We start from the raw sequence: 19,733 nt of genomic DNA on the forward strand, positions 1-19,733 counted from the left end.
TGGAAGTCTCAAACATCAATATATATATAATGCCGAATGAAAGTAGCAACAGCTAGCTATGTAAATAAACTTGGCTCATCTTATGCACGCTTTCTTTATTTCTGAAGCACAGCAAAATTCTGAAAATGGGACAAAACTAGACAAGCTTTGTATGTTCCGCTAATAATCCAAACTAGAAATAGAATAACTGATTCAAAAATGAATCAGGAGTTCCCAAGTTCTTGTCGAACGAAATAATCCTAATTAATTATCTCTCGATTGCAAGCCTTGCTTCACTTGGTCGCCTAAACTAGAAACGTGTCCTTAGAGTAGTTCACATTTCCAATTCCTGGCAGTTTGTGATGACGTGAAAGTTGTCGAGTATTAACGCTTACTGACCATTTGGAAAATTACTTATTTCATCAGTGCTTGAGAAAAAGTGATGGTTAGGAAATTTTGTGCAGTCTTATCTTTAGGCAGTTTTTGTTTTGTGTGACAAGTAAATAGCTTATGACAATTTTTATTTACTTTAGGAATTAGAAGCTAAGTCCTATTTTGTATAAGTTTAGAAATTAGTAGTTGTTTCCTATTATTACTTGATTATTAGCCAACTAAGATTACTTCTAAATAGGTGAAGTTTGCATACTATAAAGGTGTGCGCACAAAGAGAGCCAGGTAGTCTTTACATAGGGTAAGAGAGGGTTCTTGAAAGATAAGAGAAGTTACACAAGGTTGGATTTGAATTTAAGTTATATTTTTGTATAGAATTTTTCTATCATAATAATCAATTAACTTGTTTTTCTATCATAATATTTTTGTATAGGTTTGGTAATGGTACCAAACCACATTAAATCTTGTTGGTCTTTTATTTTCATACATGTAACTTATTTGTCATTAAGGGTACGTTTGTTTCGGGTGAAAATGTTTTCCAGGAAAATATTTTCCTAATTTCCCGTGTTTGGTTGCACAAAAGTTACTGAAAACATTTTCCTATGTAAAATATTTTCACTCATCTTATGGAAAACAACTTCCCTTCCCAACTTCCTGAAGTTGTTTTCCGAAATGCATGCATCTTGCCTGTAGTATGTTCCAAACTTACTGAAATCATCTTGCAGTATGTTCTTTTTTTTTTTAGTGTAAACAGGAAGATTCGAACCCAAGACCTCTTCCTTACACTCCCTCCCCCGTACCACCCAACCCTCCCCCTAGTATATTCAAAATAAAAAAAAATCTCATCCTGCTCATCCTATGCTAGTAATTAATTATGTATAATAGGGACATTCTTTTCTAGAGAAACTTTCAGCAGTGAGAGTGCAAGATATATGTCACAATAAGCATTGCATGTGATTGATATTTGACACTAAATGGCCAGCAATTTATTTATTTGCTTAAGGAGATATTTTTTATTCATATATACCTTTCTTCAAGATTTTTTAAAGTTAAACAATGAGATAAATTTTCTTATTTTGCATGGGAAGAAGTATGTAGTTATAATGTGTAGAAAGTAAAGATAGAGATAAAAGTGAAAATATTTCAAAAGTTAAACAAACACCAGAAAAATGAAGTAAGAAAATATTTTCAATAAACTAACCAAACACCTGAAAATGATGAAAGGGAAATGATTTTCATGGAAAATTACTTCCACGGAAAATATTTTCCCAAGGAAAACATTTTACTTCCAACCAAACAGACCCTAAATTATTATATACTTAATATCTCAACAATTGTTTATTTCGCGTTTAGATCCCAACAACTATTATGAGAGTAAGGTTCATTGTTGGGTCTTGATTAATTATTGAAATTTAGTGGATTAGTGACATTTACTAGTTCAACAATTTAAGCATTAAAGGTGAAAGATGGGAAGTTAAAGAGCACGGAGGAGACTCGACGATAAATCTAGGTAGGTGATTTAAGATTCAAGAAAAAGGTTGAGCCTAATGTCGATTTTGGACGTGAATCGATAAAAACTTTCTCACAATTCTAACAGTTGATATTTCACCCAATGAATTCTAGATTTTGATGATATTTGTTCCTTAGGTGGTGTGGCATGTATCGCAAAGAAACAAAAATATCCAATTTCTATTTGGCACGAGGCTCTGATGGCTACGAGTTTTTCATTGAAGGTAAAGTTTTGAAAATCACACATGACGAGATAGTTCTAAAAATATAAAGAAATATGATGATTTTATCATTTGGTTGCCTCAAAAGTTAGAAATAGAGATCACAAAAGTGAATTTCAAGTTACAAGTAATGGTGAAAAGAAAATCCTGTAGATAGTCTTTCAATTGAGGTATTTTCTCGCTAGTCAACAAGAAATTAGACTCGGAGTAATTACACATGCTTATTTGGCAATTTAATCAATTTGGTATCAGGACTATTTTGATTTGGATGTATAGTTCAATACCGTATTATTTGATAATATAAAGGAACGAGTTCTTTGGATATAGGATTGGTAATGGAGATGAATCACATTAAATTTTGTATATTTTTTATTTTCATACTTGTGATTTATTTATTATAATATTATAGTGTACTTAATGTTTCAATAACTATTTATTTTGCATCCGGATCTCAACAGTGAATAAGTACACTTATAGAAGTACTTTTGGGTAAGCAAGATCCCGAAAGCAAGTATTTTATATAGAATAATTGATTAACAAAACAATGATAATGAAATATAGACTTTGTATGGATTAGGTGTTTTTGAAATTGTTTTTCAAAAATTTTACCGTAGCGGTGTATATGAAAAACTTTTACTATAAATAGTTCGTTTGAATTTGGTATTTTTTATGATGTATTTTAGGGTATTTTTAGAATTTAAAATTTTTAAGTATTTTTTATAACTTTGTTAAAATAACCGGCTATCCTCCTCCATCATTGCCACCATCACTTCCCTCTTCCTCTCTCTCTCTCTCCCTCCCTCCCTGCTCCCATTTCCTCCTTTCCCTACCATTAAAAGGGGACCATAAAGGAAAGAATAGGGGAGGGAAGAGGGTCGGTAAGGGACGGGGGATGGAAGGGAAGAGGTGGAGGAGAAGGAGGAGGAAGACGAAAAGGAAAGAGAGGGAGGAAAAGAGAGAGGGAAAAGAGAGGAGAAGGAGTGGTGATGGTGGAAGAGAGAGATGAGGTGGAAGGGTGATGGGTAGAAGAATAATAGGGGGTAAATCTTATTATTTTTTTAATTTTTACAAGTTGTATTTGAGATTGCGTGGTTTTGGAATTATTTTTAGAGTTTATAACCATAAACTCCACAGACAAAAATAACTTGTGAGAAAAACACTCAATCTAATCTAATCTAATATAGAGGAGCGACAAGGTCATGCAGGTAAAATTAATTGCATCCTAATATTGCTGTCTTAATTGGTAATCTGTCAATATGTGATTGGGATTAAAAGCGAAAGCATCTTTGTGACTTGACAATGCATTGTATCTCCTTTGTACGGTGATTTTCACATTTCCTTGACATTTGCAGCCACTAATATGAATTATTAATCGAAGCAAGCAAATTACCTCGTTAAGCAACCGACAGAAAGCTAGTGCCCTAGAGTCTATATCTAACTTTTTTCTTTTTCTTTTTCTTTCTGAGCGACTCTAATTAACTTGTTAAGCTCGCCATATTCCTAATTGGTTTGATGTGCTTATCGTCGCTGCATATTCTATGGCAATTTTTTGAGTCCCTGTGCTCCAACCACCGTACCCGCCCCTAATTTCAGCACAGGTATTGGTCTATTGCTTTTAATTTTAAAAACCTATTTCGGTTCTTATCTTCAAAATGGTGAAATTATCCGTCTTCAAATTGCTTGTTGAGATTGTTTAGCCTACCATATAAGTTGTCCCAGTCAATTTTAGCCTCTAAATTCTAAATTGGAATGCGCTTTAGTTCTTAAATTATACTCGAATCCTTACTTTGGTTTCAAAAACCCTTTCTTCTGAGAATCCAAACATGGCGCTAAGCTTCCATAAGCAGCATATATTATATGGTTCTGCAATTAATTGGGATATTGTTCTCAAGCAATAATAATAAGATTGCTGCTTCATAATCAAACCACCATACAGATTGTATTGAGACTAGTACTGAGACTACACAGCTAGAAGTAAGTTCAGGTGCCAAAATGTCCAAAGGATGAAAGTTCAGATGCCAGATCAACACAAATACAAGTTCAAGGAGCAAAGCACCGCAAAGCTGTTTTTTATTTTTTATTTTTTTTTTCACGAAATAAGCTTAATAATGAAGTACATGAATCCAAAAAACCTCAACCGTTTTGTCTGCTGAATAAAAAACGTGTTTCACCAAACAACCTTAACCTAAAACCAGAATCTTTAAGAGCATGAATCTAATCGAAAACGAAAAAAATAAAAAAGACTGCATCATTGGAACGAAGAACGTTTGGAGATACAATTACACTAGAACACGCAGACATCTTCTGTTGGTAGCTTAAAGTAGCTAGTAGTACTTGAAACTCTTGATGCGAGTTCAAATTTCTACTCTTGCCCAAAGCCTCAAAATCAAACTTCATTAGCTAGTTTGAAATATATATGAACCATAGAGTAACGCACACTCTTCGTGATCTCTTGATGGGATCCTTAATTAGTCCCCCACAAGACTTGGATCCATATTTATGGTGAGAAGAAATAGGGCAACTAATGATGGAATGCCCCTATCTGGTTCATCTTCATTAAGTTAATCAGAAGAAGCAACTTGCTTAATAAAGGAAGTGGAGACCACTGCACTCATTCATTCACTAAAACAAGGACAAACGAATTAAAAGAAGGGGTTTAAACATTCTTTTGATCGATTACTATTTTAAAGCATCATAATTAAGGATTTAGCCCTTGATTACTATATATGTTGAACCAACAAAGTTGTATGTAATTTAACTTTAAATCTTACATTCACACACTTGAATTAAAAGATAAGCAAATGGACGCTGGCAACTCATCATGTCATGATGCTCCATGACTAAGTATTTATTTATTTTTGGAATTGGAATTTTACATTGTAACAAAAAAAAAAATCAATGCGGCAAGTATACAATAATGAATAATTTTATATAGTGACAAAAAAAAAAAATGCTCATGTTTCACTTTTCAAAAGAAATGTGGCAAAAGTCAATTAGACAGATGTATCAACTTTTAACTGACTTAAAATTTTGGCAAGTATTATTGGAAAACTCAGAAGGGTCGCCATCTTCTTTAACAGAACTAGCGGGGTCTTAATTACACACGAACTGGCATGGATGAGAGTTAGGGACCTCCGGACACGAACCGAAAGCTCTTTTAGCACTAAACAATACAGACAACTCAATAAACCTTTTGCAAATGATGATTACAGACCACCGATGACCAGACAGACCTATTATTGGAAGACATGACCCGCTGTCGAAAATGGGGATGTAGCTAAGGCCTGGGGGTACCCACCCCGCGGGCTCCCAGCCGAAGGAGGTAAGAAAAATAGAAAAAAAAAAAAAAAAAGGACGCACGACAAACAAATCTTATGCTGCTGTCATGATGTAGACGCCATTAATCAGAAAACGGAGCTAGCCTCTCTTGTTTAGTAATTAGTATCACAAACTTCACCCTTGATTATTGTTTTTATTTTTACCAGACACACCAAAAACAATAAAATTTGATAAGAATATTCATTCCATGTCAAAAAAGTCCTGCTATAATGCAGACAATTAATCACCATTATTCGTCGTGTAAAACGCTTGATTGTTAAGAATATCAACACCATTCTTAATAACTACGTACGTACGTAGTACTACTGATATATATTTATATATATACATACACTCATTTCTTGACTTTGTTACGTATTAATCAACGCATAGCATACCGAAAGATACCTGTGGAAATTTAAGAATTTGCCCTTATCTCAAACCAAAAAGAAGCCAAAATAGTACACACGTAAATTAGAGAAACCAGATGGCTGTAGCTTTTATTCACAACAGCATTATTCAAGCTAGTAATCAATGTGAACGGTCTCTGTGTTCTATTTACATCATTTCGTTATTTTTACTCTAGCAGAAAGCCCAAATGCAATCACAACCGTGAACCCCAAAAAATCTAAATTATGACGATCATCAAGGATCAATACACATGCAGTTCCCTCCCCATGGATCTGCCAGTTTTGATCGATGATCTTTAGGACGATCCGTACCATCCCAGGTGGGACCGATGACCTTTGCATGGATGCCTCGTGGTACAGTCGAAGACCTATTATAAGACAGTCAGGGGCATCCAGAGGGCAGTTGCAGCTTTTACCTCAGATCTCTAATTTGGTCCCTCTTGGCCATAAGAGAGGGGGGGAGGGGGGGGGTGCTTTTCCCAGCATTAAATTCACAACCTCTATGTCCTCTCACTTGATATCATCCATTCCAGAGATTCTACGCATTTTTTCTGAGGCCGTTTTAGGGCGGTAGCAAGTAGGGCTGCTGCTTATCTTTGATTTCTTGTTGCTTTGTCAGTTTTTGAACGAAAGCCTATAAAACGACGGTGATACTACTGTAACTCACTGCACCCTCCTGCTTTTAGCTTCGAGAGAAACTGAAAAAGAGGAAGATCATGGGACACCATTCTTGCTGTAACAAACAGAAGGTGAAGAGAGGGCTCTGGTCTCCCGAGGAAGACGAAAAACTCGTCAACTACATTTCTACATATGGTCATGGTTGTTGGAGCACTGTTCCAAGACGTGCTGGTAAGGTTTTGTGTGTGTGTGTGTGTGTATTTCTATCGATTCCAACACACCCACACCCCCCCCCCCCCCCAAAAAAAAACCCCAATTTAGGATGCTCAGTATTCTTTTTTTTTTTTTCAACTATTTGCTATTCAAATCTCAGTTCTTTCATTTATCTACTTGTTTGTGGAAAGAACTTGAATATTTCTTGCATGAAACTTGTGAATAATGTAGAATCAGTTGATGTGCTACTGTTTTGACTAGTTTTTCATGGTGCAGGGCTGCAAAGATGTGGAAAAAGTTGCAGGCTAAGGTGGATAAATTACCTAAGACCAGACTTGAAAAGAGGGAGTTTCTCTCCACAAGAAGCATCTCTTATCATTGAACTTCATAGAGTTCTGGGCAATAGGTACAAGTTGATGAACTCCATAATTTCTTTTTGGGATGAACTTTATACTTTTTTTTTTTTTGGGTCAAGAGGATGAACCCTATACTTAACTATATATGACTCGGAATAATTGTCGACTTTGAGATGGCGAGGCCTTGATTATTGCTACTTTCAGGAATTTCATCATCGTAATGAATGAATGAGCTCAATTTCATGCAAAAAGACATTTTTGCTTTTGTACAGGTGGGCTCAGATAGCCAAGCACCTACCGGGAAGAACAGACAATGAAGTGAAAAACTTTTGGAATTCTAGCATCAAGAAGAAACTTGTCTCTCATCATGGCCTTCCTGACCTATGCAACTTTCCTCCCAATCTTTCAAGTGCTTTTGCTCCTGGTGCCTCTGTGGAAAGTTTCTTCTCAGTTAATGCAAACCCTAATCTGATCCCAGGTGCTCATTTCGATAACTTGTACATTCCAACCATGGCATCAACACTGCAAGGGTTTGATCATAACATTCACAATGATATCATCGGAGTTGATGAAATGAACAATTTCCCAAATTTGGTCCCCGTGCCCACGGTGACTACTCCAATGATAGACTCTCCCATATGTTCATGTGATCCGGTATGGCCGGCGGGCAATCTGCAGTCTGACAATCATCATCTTGATCCTGCACTTGCTTCTGCCGCTTTATTTAATGCATCAAACGTTCAACTCATCCATCCCAAAATGATCATTCAATCTTATAACGATGTTGACGATGTACTAATGGCTGATGGGACGCCTAAAATTTGTGAAATCTTGGAGGAGGGTGATCAATATAGCCTACCATCTTTATCTGCCGATACCATTTCTCAAGAAGTTGATCCAATTGCTGCTAGTCTCTCCAGTTTCCTGCCATCTGCATCTGATCCATGTGCCCAGATCGAGCCTGGAAATCGGCAGTTACTGGAAAGCATTGAATCACTCGTGTCAATGATGCCACCGTCTTCCTCTTCATCTTCATCATCATCGCTGTCATTGTCTCAATGTCTCCAGTACTACCATGCAGCCAATGCTTATGAACCCTAGTCTTCCTTCAGGCTGGGGCTGCTTAGTTACCAAAGCAATAATAATATTGCTAAGGTTGCTATTCTGAGAAGGCTGGAGTCAGCTGATACTTAGTGGAGTAATGCATTCTTTTTGGCAGAAAAATCCAAACAAGGATCTGTATTCATATGAATGGTATATGAATTTTCAGGATTTGTAAGTCGTTATTCGCCATTCGGTCTTGGTATGTAATGCTCAACATATAATAATTCTCTTTTCTCAGGTACTTTTTTTTTTTTTTTTTTTCATGGGAGAATTCATATGAAGCCATTTCACTAGGATAGTATATCAATTTTCATGATTTGTCAGTTGTTTCCCTGAGGAGCATTCGGTCTTTGGTATGTGATGTTCAACATAAAATAATTCTCTTTTCTCAGGTATATATATATATATATATATTTTTTTTTTTAACGTTTCTCCCATATGATATGATTTATTAATTACTGACACAATCGATACTGATCATGTGGAATTGTTGTCAGAATTAGGAAGTGATGAATAGTGTACAATTAGTGTGTTAACAGTTGATAATTACCAGTGATCCATGACTCATCTCTTTCATCAGCTATGAATCACGGATTGCATTATGATGACGCACATTCTATTCGTTTAAAAAAACTGTAAATGGGGAGAACATAAAAGTAAAAGCAAATGTTTTTTAGGGCTTACGAAGTTCTGAGTTCCCAGTCTTAATCAATCAATCCAAGTCTTACAAACTTTTGGGTTTCAAGCCGTCAAAAAATGGAACCCAAAAAAAAAAAAGAGAAAAAAAGAAAAACCAATAATGCGATCAATCATTAATATAAAACTACACAAAAAACAAAACTCTGTCATTTACAATTGGGAATATTTTGCAGCTAGAGGGGTTGTCAGAATTTAAGCTAAACGTAATCAAACAACTCTGAATTTCTTTCTTCAGAAAAGGGGTTTTTTTTTTTGGAAATTTTGGAAGATAGAGTTGATTTACCAATATTCCTATCTCATGGCTAGTTTTATTTTATTTTTTTTTTAAAAGTTACGTATCCTACCACACCAGAATCAAAGATTTACTAGTAGTAAATAACAAATTCGTTTGGTCCTGCTTTAAAAACGTAAAGCGGTTTTTTCCCTGTTTCAAAGGGGTACATCTTTGGAATCAAAAGAAAAGATACCACCCCGCCCACAAGATAAGGATAAAACAAGAACAAGAAGAATTGATTGCTGAAAAGAAGATAATTCCAATTGCATCAAATTAAGGTAAATTTTCTAAAACTGGCGTAAGGGGTACGAAGTAATACCAACTTATAACCCTCTTGGCATTTAGTACTCTTTTTACCTCTCCTTACACAAATTCTTCACCCATCAAGTAAGAGACAAGAGGTCCTTCTGTCCTCCTATTCACGCTATTTTCATGTAACCCTGGGCCCCAAGAATATGTAATAATTTTACTACTTTAATTGCAGATTTCCACACTAGTGAGTGGGCCTCTAACCACCGGCCTCTGGACCGGTGGCCACCACCGCTTCCTTTAAGGCTTGGTGGGGTAGGAGGTCAAGGATTCAACCCTTGCTTCTCATCAATTGTCACAATATGTGGCTTCTCTTAAAAATTCAGATGGATGTATAGTGCACCCATCTGATCCGATGGTGATTCAGTTGATATCGGTCTCCCGTAAATTCAGTTGAACCTCCCTCCCCCTTAAGTGAAGATAGAGTAGGATTATATAGATAAAGTGACAATTGACCAAAAAAAATTTTTTTAAAAAAAGAGTGAGAATCTGATTTCTTTCTTCCTTCTAGTTTTATCCAGTCCAGCAGCTAAAAATATGGCAGGACAAAAAAAAATCGATTGAAAAAGATAAATCTGAACGACAAGAGTTAAAACACCCGTATTACAATCCACGGGCAAGAGCGTACGAGGCGCAAATTTGATTGCACAAAACAGGTTGACCCGGTAAAATTTTCCAGAAATTGGAAGTCCTCGGGCACGAGACTGATTTTTTGGCAGAGAGAAATACGTGCGACTCCACAAACTGGGCCACAAGTCTTCGCAGCGAAGATGTCCTGTCCTCGCAAGTTACGTCAGAGGCGCGCTACTGCATAAAGATTGACCAATTAAGTTTGGTACAGTTTGGAATATATGATGAATTGAGTTGGAATCAAACAAAAAGTGCTGGACCACAAGGTCCCCAACCGTGTACACTTGGGCCATGGAAATCACATTGGCCTCAAATGGATTAAGCAAGAAGATTGCTGCTCTAGCGCATTTCAAGGGTCTTATTTTCGAACAGCACCATTCAGCTTATTACTAGTAGTTTTTGTCTTCTATCCAGCTTTTACTGGGTCCATATCGACTTTTGATTGATCAAGATTCAAGAACTCGAAAACAAGGGACGGACCAACTTACTTAGCAAAAACAGGGGACATGGATGCCTATTTGCAATCTGAAGGCAAAAAAAATGTGTTCAAATCCCGGGTTCCAAAAGTGTTAAAAAGGGGGCAACCAGAGCAATGCTGCAAAATTTTCCTGTAGTTCCTATTGTGCTAGATGAGAGGATGCCAACTGCCATGCCTATAAAGCTCCGTACCTGCAATAGCAATTGACCGAGATTCCACATGCCATGGGACTGCTTAATCATGTAGTCCTCCAAATGAAAAATTGGGCACTTCCGTCAAAGAAAAATCATTTAACACTGAACTTCTAAACTATCTGAGTTATACACACAATTATTGAACTTGATGTGATGCCTGCTATAATGTGTAAAGACAATCGCCCAAGTATAAAGTCCATAATATTTTTGGTTTTCCCGGCTTTAAAAGAATCTGCTTAAGCATAAAGAAGTTGTAACACCATAAGCAACAGCTGTCAGATCTTTTGAGGCTGAAGTAACCATGCAAAGCAACTCATCGCTCTATTTGCTTACTCTTGCAATGAAGCAACACAACTGTCGGACCTATATCTGCTATTACTGAAACAACGGAAAAAGGACAACGTTCCTAAGGTGTGATTCTTGCCCGACCCTTAGCAATTCGTCGAGCAATTACTCTCTGGCCACCCTTAGTTGCTTTGCTGCTCATGCAATAAAACAAAATTTTCATCAGTAATTGTGCTTATTCATAGTCAGCATTATCAATCAAGCAAAACTTGTCCTTCCATTGTCATAGAAACCCTAATTTGAGCATGAAATTCCTAGATATTTTCCCTGTGCCTGTTAAAATTGGAACCTTTTTATCTTTAAAAGCTCCATCCTTTTAATCTCAAAGAGTGCAGGATAACTTTACACACTCCACATTCCGAATTACGGCCATGGCAAGGAAGTGTATCCTAGCATTAAATTAGAACAAGCTGCATTCTTTTGAGATAGATTCGTAAATCAGGTAAAAGACAAACTGAAGAACAAGGAATCATGGATAGCACTTCTCAAAAGTTACATACAGGACTCAACATGAGATAACTTGAGAAGGAAAGTGAGAGGGAAAAAAAATCCACATAAAAGTGAGCACGTCATGTGCGTCTCGTTTCACGCTCTCTCTATGTAGAGGGGTGTGTGTGTGTGAGAGAGAGAGAGGAACGAGGAACATACCGTGCCAAAAATCCATGGTTCCTCTTACGCCTAATGTTGCTTGGCTGGTAGGTTCTTTTCGGAAATAAAACCATTGGCTCAGATGACAAAGAATCATTTCCTATGCAGAGAGAGAGAGTGAAGCACCAGTACATGCAGATCAATTATGACAAAGAAATAATAAGCAAACAGCTCTATTAGACAACCACAAAAAATCGCTCAACGGACTACGGGGAATTACTACCAGATACAAACATGGTACAAATTTAAAGGCTTTTTCATCTTTGTTCCTATCACATAGATTGCGTGATTTCGACAACATTTGTATTGGGCTTCAGCAAAGGTACTGTAACCAGTAATAGAGGTCCAGCAAACTTCGAGTGAAATTTGCACCACTAAAAACATGATTGAACTTCCTTCACAGAAATTAAGATGGTATTCCCCTTCCAGAAATTTCAAGGCTAAGAAAACATTTTAACAGATGAAAAAGTTCGAACATACTTGTAAACAGATATATTTCCTACATAAGGCAGTCTCAGATATCCCAACGTAGGTTAGCTATTCCTAGTGGCTATGCAGCGTTTTAACCAAAAAAAAAAAAAAAATGCAGGTAGGCTATACATGAAGACTAAAGTTTATGGTGAGGTACCTGTTTCGTGTTAATGCTCTGTTTTGAGTAGTCAAATTCAATAACAGAACTTATTGAAAATCATAAATACACCAAATATCATGTCTTTTTTCAGAACAGTTCATAATGTGATAAGAATGTAACTGAAACCGTTGCCAATGCCAAAATATTATGACAATTAGCAACATTTGGAGTTTCATAAATTGTGGAGGAGAATCAAAACCCATCACTGAAGTTTCAATATTTAGCTCAATTGAGGCCTTCCATCTCATAAAGACAAGTTAATCGAAAGAAAACTTAAAACTTTACATAGCACCAATCATGAGAGTGCAGCACGTGTATTGTCTCAATTTCTGTATCATCTCCTTCTAACCTAAAATTAGGATAAAGGTCCCTAATAAATCCACATAGTATTTCCACGCACCATCTCTCATCTCCTATTTCCACTAAACAGCATCTGTCCAATGGTGTTGAACAAATCCCCTCCATTCAACCTTCCCGCTCTCCTACTCTAACCCACCCCTTCCACCCCAAACACCAAAAAAAAAAACCACAAAAAAAAAAAAAGAGGAGGCGAAGAAAATCAAATTGAAATTAAAAATAACGCAAGGGAAACAAAGGGGCCAAAAAACACAAAAAAGAAGGGATTTTTACCATCAGGGAGAAAGAATGGAAGAGAAGGAAGGCCACAGGGATATAGGAAGCCTTGAGAAGAGAGCTTCTTGATTGAGTCGGCGTCGTACTGATGCAGAGGGGGAAGGGATGGCGAGCAGAGAGACGGGAAAAGCTTCGGCACAATGTCGATGTCTAGGCTCTGAGTTGTGATGAGCTGAGTCGAGGTCGAGTTTTGACGGAGAGATGGATTTGCGAACCGAGTCATGAGAGAAAATCCGGTGCGAATTAGGGCTTTAGAAGAGGACATTTCTACTACTAAACCCGTGTAGCAGATTTGAATTCTTCTCACTGAAGTGTTTCAAGAGAGCGGAGAGAAACAGTACAAGACAAGTCTATATATATGGGTTTGTTTATTTTAGCCTTTCAGAAAAGGGGGAAAAGGATACAGCAGTTCTAATGTTACTTTTGCTTTCTCCATTTCTTTACCAAAAATACCCCAAATTTACAGGTAGATCAAATTGTTATTCAAAAATTTCCAGGCCTCCAATTGTGCTTGTCTAAACTACAGAAATATTTGAGAATCAGAAAAATATGTATCCACTGGGGGATTTTATTTCCTTCCGTGTATTTTTCGTTCGGCTTTTTTAACTCTCCAGATCAAAAACTAACTCTTAATAAACTAAACTACTTTTCATAAAGCTTCCGCAAAAAATTAAATTAAAACTCATCGGCTACATCTGTTTTGCACTACTCATCATATCATTTCTGACTTGGAATTGTGTATGATTTCCCCGGAGCAGAACATTGGACACTGATAAAACTCTGATTCCTTCACCATACTATACATGTCTGCAGCAGCAGCAACTCATCAAAAATCATGCTGGCAAAGAACAGACAGAATGCCAAATAAAATCCAGACAATCCAAGTAAACAACACTAAACCAAATAAATTAAGGGTACGATCATTCGAACCTGACTGTTTGCAGTTACATTGTGCTACCACAATTACAATACAATAAACCAACTCTCCTTCCTCACCTTAAAATTTTAGAGGGGAAAAGAAGAAATTGAGAGAGAAAGAAAGAAAACCTACAATGCGACTTTTACAGTAGTGTGATAAAGATACAAGCTGACAACAGGCACTTCAGCTGTGCCAGCTGTATCAATCAACACAGGAAGCCATCCGCTCCACAAGACAAACAAATGGACTAAGAAACTTGGTTCCAGAAGAACCTATCAAAAATATGAGACAAAATAAAAATTTAGAACAAAATTCAGGTCGAAACCACAGAGCAAGTTGCATGACGACTAAAGCGGCATCGTCTTCCGATATACAAAATCCCACTAATGCTGTCGACTTTAAGTAAACTTCACTGGCCAACTTTCAGTGCTCTGGAAACCCAATCAGAAGCAGCTACTTGAGTTTCCGACTCTACTTGCGATTGAGGAAATACAGGAGTGATGGCTATCTGTTAAGAAAGACCAAAGTTCTACATCAAAGATAGTCAAGCATGTGCAACAAAACCACCAACCAAGCGTGCAAATGCAACGTTAACATGAAATCCTCCATTTTTCTTTCTGAACTTGAAGAAATGATGTCAAAAACTAAACCACTGCATCAGCAGTAGTCAACAGTACTAGCATAAAACACAGAGAAGCGCTGTACTTACGAAGCCATTTTCAAGCGCTCTGAAGTCCAGATCCTCATCTTCTCCTCCCTGATCTTTATCGAGGAACTGAAATATAGATAACTAGCCAAATTAATGACGGACAACTACACGAAACCATTCTAGCATAGACATAGAAAAATACATCAAATGAATATTCCAAGGAAGGGTATGCAGACACAACTTAACCAAGACATGAAATCACAAACAAGGAAAAGCAGCTGGATGAAGAATTCTTATCATAAGCAATATGTACATGTCAGACCATTGAAGGTGCGTTTAGAATTGATCATATCTATCATTACTTAATATTAGATTTATTGCAAATATCAAAAAAAAAAAAAACTAGTATTTCACAAAAGGACACATTTGCATTTTGGGTATTGTTTATGATCGCACATCATCTCCAATAGTCCAATTGACGTAGCCTTTATAGTCTGGAAAGTTCCTATTTCTGAAACCCAAATTCAATTTCGCTTCCAAACATACTAAAACCCATGTAAACCACATATATCAAGCCACTAAAATTTAGAGCTATACTCAACAACACTTAGATATTGTGCTTAAATGCAATGGAAATAGTATTACCTCCAGCCTGAAATATCTCATAGTCCGATTCGAATCAGATTTCCCGGCAACACCAACTGATTCAACCACCTCAACGTTCTTCTTCTGTGTGCCCAAACGGCGAGCAGCACCCTGACAAAGTTGAGAAAGTAAACCACTTAATAGATGTCCACAGATAATGCCAAAGTTCAAAGGGTGTAATACCAACTCATAGCAAAGCATACTCACAGCAGCAGAAGCATCCCGGCTGAGTTGAGCAAGCTGCATACCCAAGATCTGTTGATTGGACATGAAACGTCCAGAAGATGGATGCCTATTTGATGAAACTGCTTGCCAATTAAGTGTAGACCTCCAGCGACTTTGTTTTGCCAATTTGAACCCCTGTAAAGCAGTTTATAAGTAATTCGAATGTCGGTGACAGATTTAAATAGATTCATGCTTCAGTTCTACTTTATTAAATGCTAAGGGCCCAAGCTACAAAATAAGGTTAGGCTCCAAAGGGCAAACCAAGGTCTTCAATTCTTGAAGCTAAAAGGCCTTATTTTTTCTTTTCCTACCCAGGGGGAAAAGAAATTATGCAAATTCACTACAAGAGGTGGCGTGCATGGATGTGCATGTACAAATGAAGAAGTATAAAAGTTTTACAAAAACAGTGCTACAACATGCTCAACAAATGAAAATTGGCATACATAAGCTTCATGTTTTGAGTAATGCAAAACAACATTTTCTGTTCACAGCTCCTCTTATATTTTGGAAGAAATCGAGTTATGGAAACATAGAGGCAAGATCGGGATGAATATTTACATCATTCAACCTTATCATACAAAATTGGTGATCAAGATCTTATTTGAAGGTGAAAAATCAAACACTTGTCTGCTTACATCAGACAGAGATATGACATTTGTGCCAAAGTCATGGTAATGTGCCTGAAGATACTAACAGCCCCAGCATCAAGTGTATGTTGTTCTTCAGTTTCCTAATGCCACAAACACTTTGCCCAATATAGAAGTCAGGATCCTACATGAGGTTATAGAACCAAACCTTGTTTGCCAAAGGAGATGTCGGAACTTCTATGTGGAAAGAGCAGTCCCTTGGAAAAACTCCCTTCTCTATGTCTCCAAGAGCTGCTTCTAGTACTGGCATACAGGCAGTAACAGCATCCTTGAAATCATTGTCCTGACTTTGATCCTTCTTCCTAAGATAAAAATGGTGAAATTCTTAACATCCAGAACAGCAAAAAAATAACAGTAAAAATGACAGTTTTACGAAACAATGGAGATACCAATTCAATGATATCGATAAAGATGGCACACCACTAATCAGTGCTTCTCGAGCTCCAGCAACAACACCTGAGTAAAGCCTGGACATCATCCCATGTAACCATGTCATGAGAATTATCTTTCTAGAGCATAACCAAAATTGGAGCACCAATTAAACTGATCGAGAAGTTCATGATGTGCTATTCTAATTGTACTAATCAGCAGTGCACTAGCAGAATAAGATAGTCTGAAGACAATTTAGTTGATAGCCATGTCAAAATCACATGAAAAGTAACAACTTACATGTGGTGGCCACAACTTGAACCCCTGTTGATTCCGCTAATTACCTAAAAGAAATTCAAGAAACAAAAAGGACACGCTGAAAAGATGAGCCCTTTGACGACAAAGTACAATCTAATAGAATCAATAAGAGCATAGAATACAATACAATACCAGCAAAGGCTTTGTCCAAGAAAATAAAGCCCCAGATAAAGCCAAAGAAACACAATCGGCAGGAGTCCCTGAGAGTAGAAAACATACTCAGTCAGGAATAATTCTACTTGCTACCAGGGAAAGTTCTAATCTTTTTGAAGTTTGCACAACTTTTTACAACTCTACGAATCAACATCAGGTCCACCGACAGATTAAAGTCATTGGACAACATCAATCCCGCATTATGTAACTAGTAAATCATAACTTGCAATGTTTCATAAATTAAATTGAGCTAACCACAAAAAGAAGAATAGAATAAAATTTCCATACCAGAAACTTCGTATGCGGTGGCACCATCAATTTCAGCTAAACTAACAGAAATAGTCTCTCTCATAGTCAACGAATGACCGGAGGCAGATTTATCCCTGTCAAAAGCACCAACAATCATCTAATCAAGACATAATTTTCTTCAATAAATCTTGAAGCAAGTGAGAATCACAGATTTATGCACCCAAAGTTCACACACAAATGAAGTAAAACTACCAAAAAAAATTTCGAGCTCCAATAATAATAATATGAGCAAAATTCAAAAAAAAAAAATCATATTTTTACACTTATATCCAAAAGACAGAGCAGTCAGAGGCCTACCCATAAACAAGTCCCTAAAAATAACTAAATTAGAAAAAATAACAAGTACGCCGAAGATTCATGGGTGCAAACGCGAATACCGTAAAAGGTGAAAATCAATAAATCACACGTTCAAATAAAACCTCATTTACAACAAATAATTCGCAATCACACGCTGAGACAATTATATGAGAAACAAAAGTTCTAATTTTCTTTTAAAAGAAAAAAAAATTCTAACATAGAAATTTTAGCTACGACATTTTCATAAAGGCATCACCAGGAAAAGGAAAATCTAAGATTCAAATTAAGGAAAGGCAGACTGACGATTGAGGGGCACAAACGTGGACATTGTAACGGCCTAGACAAACAAGAGCTTGAACCAAATGGGTAAGGCCAGGGGATTCAATCCCATCACCATTGGTGACCAAAATGACCGGTTTAGAGGTATCTGAATCAGGCTGGTCATCAACCCGGCCGGAATTGGAAGCAGACGACGAAGAAGGTTCCGCCGATTCATCGTTGACAGTGGGTGGTTTGGCGGCAGAGGAGGACTGTGATTGTGGGTCCGGGTCATCCGCACCCTTTCTCTTAAGGAGCACCTCCTGCAAATTGGACACCAGCCCAGGTGGCAAAAAGTTGTTGCTGCTGTTCTTCACCGCGGACGACGTCGTCGTCATTTCTGGAACGAAAAGGGCTATTCGGGGAGGGAATTCTGATGATGATGATGATTATTATTATCAAAAAAAAAAAAAAGGGATTCACAACCCTAGATAGAGAAATTACGTGAGAAAGCAAGAGAGAGAGAGAGAGAGAGAAAAGGGGAAAAGGAAGAGTAATAAAGAGAAGGAGAGAGAACAAAAGACAGCTCAAGTATGTATGGGGGGAATCGAATGGATGGACCGATTCCAACGGCGTTATGTTTTATATATATATATATATATATATATAATATATACAGAAATGCTTGTGTATGAACAGTTGCAAGTATGAACAGGATGAGAGAGAAAGGGAGTAAATTACAGGAGGAGGAGTTGGACCAATTGTTTGCTGAATGGGCAGCAAAAACTGGCAGCCATGAGAAGAGGAATGAAGAAAGAGGAGACGGAGGCTGAACGAAGCTGAAGCTAAATGCCAAAGCTTAAATTGTGATGAACATTGAATGATCTGTAAAGACTACTGGCATATAGGAGATTTTGCCCCATTTGAGCGCGTGAAGGCTACGACCAAAGCATCAGGTGACACTTGACAATTGGGTCATTACATTATATTTGGGTCTCCAGATTTTTATTTTTTTTGCGGAAAAAACCAAACTACATATAGATGCCACGAACTTCCTTTGAGGTTGGTTCGTTTAATGGTGCTGGCTTTCCCTACTTAGCTCAATTTAAGTAAAAGCTTGATTTCAGATGCTAAGTAAAGTCAGCAGGAACCTAGTTAAAGAATCTAACCAAACTTGAATACAGTTTTTTATATGAATTAATATTCTATACAGCGATGGTGTATGAATTTTTATTATTAAATGCGTGACACATAATTCGAATTTGAATTTGAAACTCAAATTTTGTATATGTGTCGTGCATCCAATTATAATAGTATATATACTGTCTAGTGTATATAAAATTTACTCTTTTTATATTTGCCTTTCCTATAATTCGCTTGAATGTTTTGCACTTACGAAATGTAAAACTTTTTGTCGGAATTATTTTCGTCGTTCGTTAATTAAAACTGTAACGTATGATTTGAACGAATGAAAACTTTATTTTACCCAACCAAAAAATGTTTTGCACTTAAACAACTCCTTTTAACAACAATTTCAAACAACTGAACATATCAAGTGAGCCTTGTTACCGTAGAAAGAAACTCTCGAATCTCAACATGTAAATAGCTAGCAAAAAAGGTATTACTACTGCTACTACAACAAAAAAAGTTGTGGGCCAATATATATTTTTTAATACTATTATTAATATTCAGTAGTTTGAGGTTCGTTTGACCCAGCACAATGATGCACCAGGATCAAAACTTTGGTTTAAGAAAGAAGTGGTTTGAACGTCGTTGCCTGCCTGGAGCCTGGAGGAGTATTGTAGTCAAAGCTTAATCATGATAGCTGATGCAAGCAGTTGCCCACATAGACACAAAATCAATTAGTGTGTGTGTATATATATATATTATATTCCATTTATCCAATAAATATAAGGTCTATTCCATCCCACATCAAAAGATTGCGGGGTAGTTACCCTGGGTTTAGGGTTCTCAGCTGCACTTCC

The 19,733-nt window shown here is 36.9% G+C and overlaps 3 protein-coding genes across 3 annotated transcripts; 1 reads left to right on the forward strand and 2 right to left on the reverse strand.

Annotated features, from left to right (window-relative positions):
* The first annotated feature begins 6,543 nt into the window (after positions 1 to 6,543).
* On the forward strand, positions 6,544 to 8,115 carry LOC113767851 (transcription factor MYB26-like). Its single transcript, XM_027312055.1, has 3 exons — positions 6,544 to 6,676; positions 6,935 to 7,064; positions 7,287 to 8,115. The coding sequence occupies exons 1-3, from the start codon at positions 6,544 to 6,546 to the stop codon at positions 8,113 to 8,115; spliced, it is 1,092 nt and encodes a 363-aa protein (XP_027167856.1).
* A 2,506-nt stretch (positions 8,116 to 10,621) lies between these two features.
* Positions 10,622 to 13,303, reverse strand: LOC113768022 (54S ribosomal protein L34, mitochondrial). Its single transcript, XM_027312236.1, has 3 exons — positions 12,957 to 13,303; positions 11,696 to 11,795; positions 10,622 to 11,181 (listed from the first exon to the last, which is right to left on the reverse strand). Exons 1-3 carry the CDS (start codon positions 13,222 to 13,224, stop codon positions 11,109 to 11,111), a joined length of 441 nt encoding a protein of 146 aa, XP_027168037.1. The 5' UTR covers positions 13,225 to 13,303; the 3' UTR covers positions 10,622 to 11,108.
* Positions 13,304 to 13,837: 534 nt separating this feature from the next.
* On the reverse strand, positions 13,838 to 18,612 carry LOC113767975 (5'-nucleotidase SurE). Its single transcript, XM_027312183.1, has 10 exons — positions 17,794 to 18,612; positions 17,173 to 17,267; positions 16,864 to 16,931; positions 16,714 to 16,757; positions 16,434 to 16,511; positions 16,193 to 16,346; positions 15,380 to 15,532; positions 15,173 to 15,283; positions 14,588 to 14,653; positions 13,838 to 14,386 (listed from the first exon to the last, which is right to left on the reverse strand). The coding sequence occupies exons 1-10, from the start codon at positions 18,144 to 18,146 to the stop codon at positions 14,288 to 14,290; spliced, it is 1,221 nt and encodes a 406-aa protein (XP_027167984.1). The 5' UTR covers positions 18,147 to 18,612; the 3' UTR covers positions 13,838 to 14,287.
* Between the last annotated feature and the right edge of the window lie 1,121 nt (positions 18,613 to 19,733).

This window comes from Coffea eugenioides, chromosome 4, assembly GCF_003713205.1.
Source record: "Coffea eugenioides isolate CCC68of chromosome 4, Ceug_1.0, whole genome shotgun sequence".
NCBI lineage: Eukaryota > Viridiplantae > Streptophyta > Magnoliopsida > Gentianales > Rubiaceae > Coffea > Coffea eugenioides.

Bases quoted from the DNA above. Each gene is read 5' to 3' on its own strand.
- LOC113767851 (XM_027312055.1), top strand. From the start codon at position 6,544: ATGGGACACCATTCTTGCTGTAACAAACAGAAGGTGAAGAGAGGGCTC. The intron at 6,677-6,934 runs GTAAGGTTTTGT...TTCATGGTGCAG, and splicing joins CACTGTTCCAAGACGTGCTG to GGCTGCAAAGATGTGGAAAA. The intron at 7,065-7,286 runs GTACAAGTTGAT...GCTTTTGTACAG, and splicing joins CATAGAGTTCTGGGCAATAG to GTGGGCTCAGATAGCCAAGC.
- LOC113768022 (XM_027312236.1), bottom strand. From the start codon at position 13,224: ATGTCCTCTTCTAAAGCCCTAATTCGCACCGGATTTTCTCTCATGACT. The intron at 11,796-12,956 runs GTAAAAATCCCT...CTCTCTGCATAG, and splicing joins TCCATTCTTTCTCCCTGATG to GAAATGATTCTTTGTCATCT. The intron at 11,182-11,695 runs GTATGTTCCTCG...TTGCATGAGCAG, and splicing joins AACCATGGATTTTTGGCACG to CAAAGCAACTAAGGGTGGCC.
- LOC113767975 (XM_027312183.1), bottom strand. From the start codon at position 18,146: ATGACGACGACGTCGTCCGCGGTGAAGAACAGCAGCAACAACTTTTTG. The intron at 17,268-17,793 runs GTCAGTCTGCCT...TGCTTTTGACAG, and splicing joins CACGTTTGTGCCCCTCAATC to GGATAAATCTGCCTCCGGTC. The intron at 16,512-16,713 runs GTAAGTTGTTAC...GATGATGTCCAG, and splicing joins TCAAGTTGTGGCCACCACAT to GCTTTACTCAGGTGTTGTTG.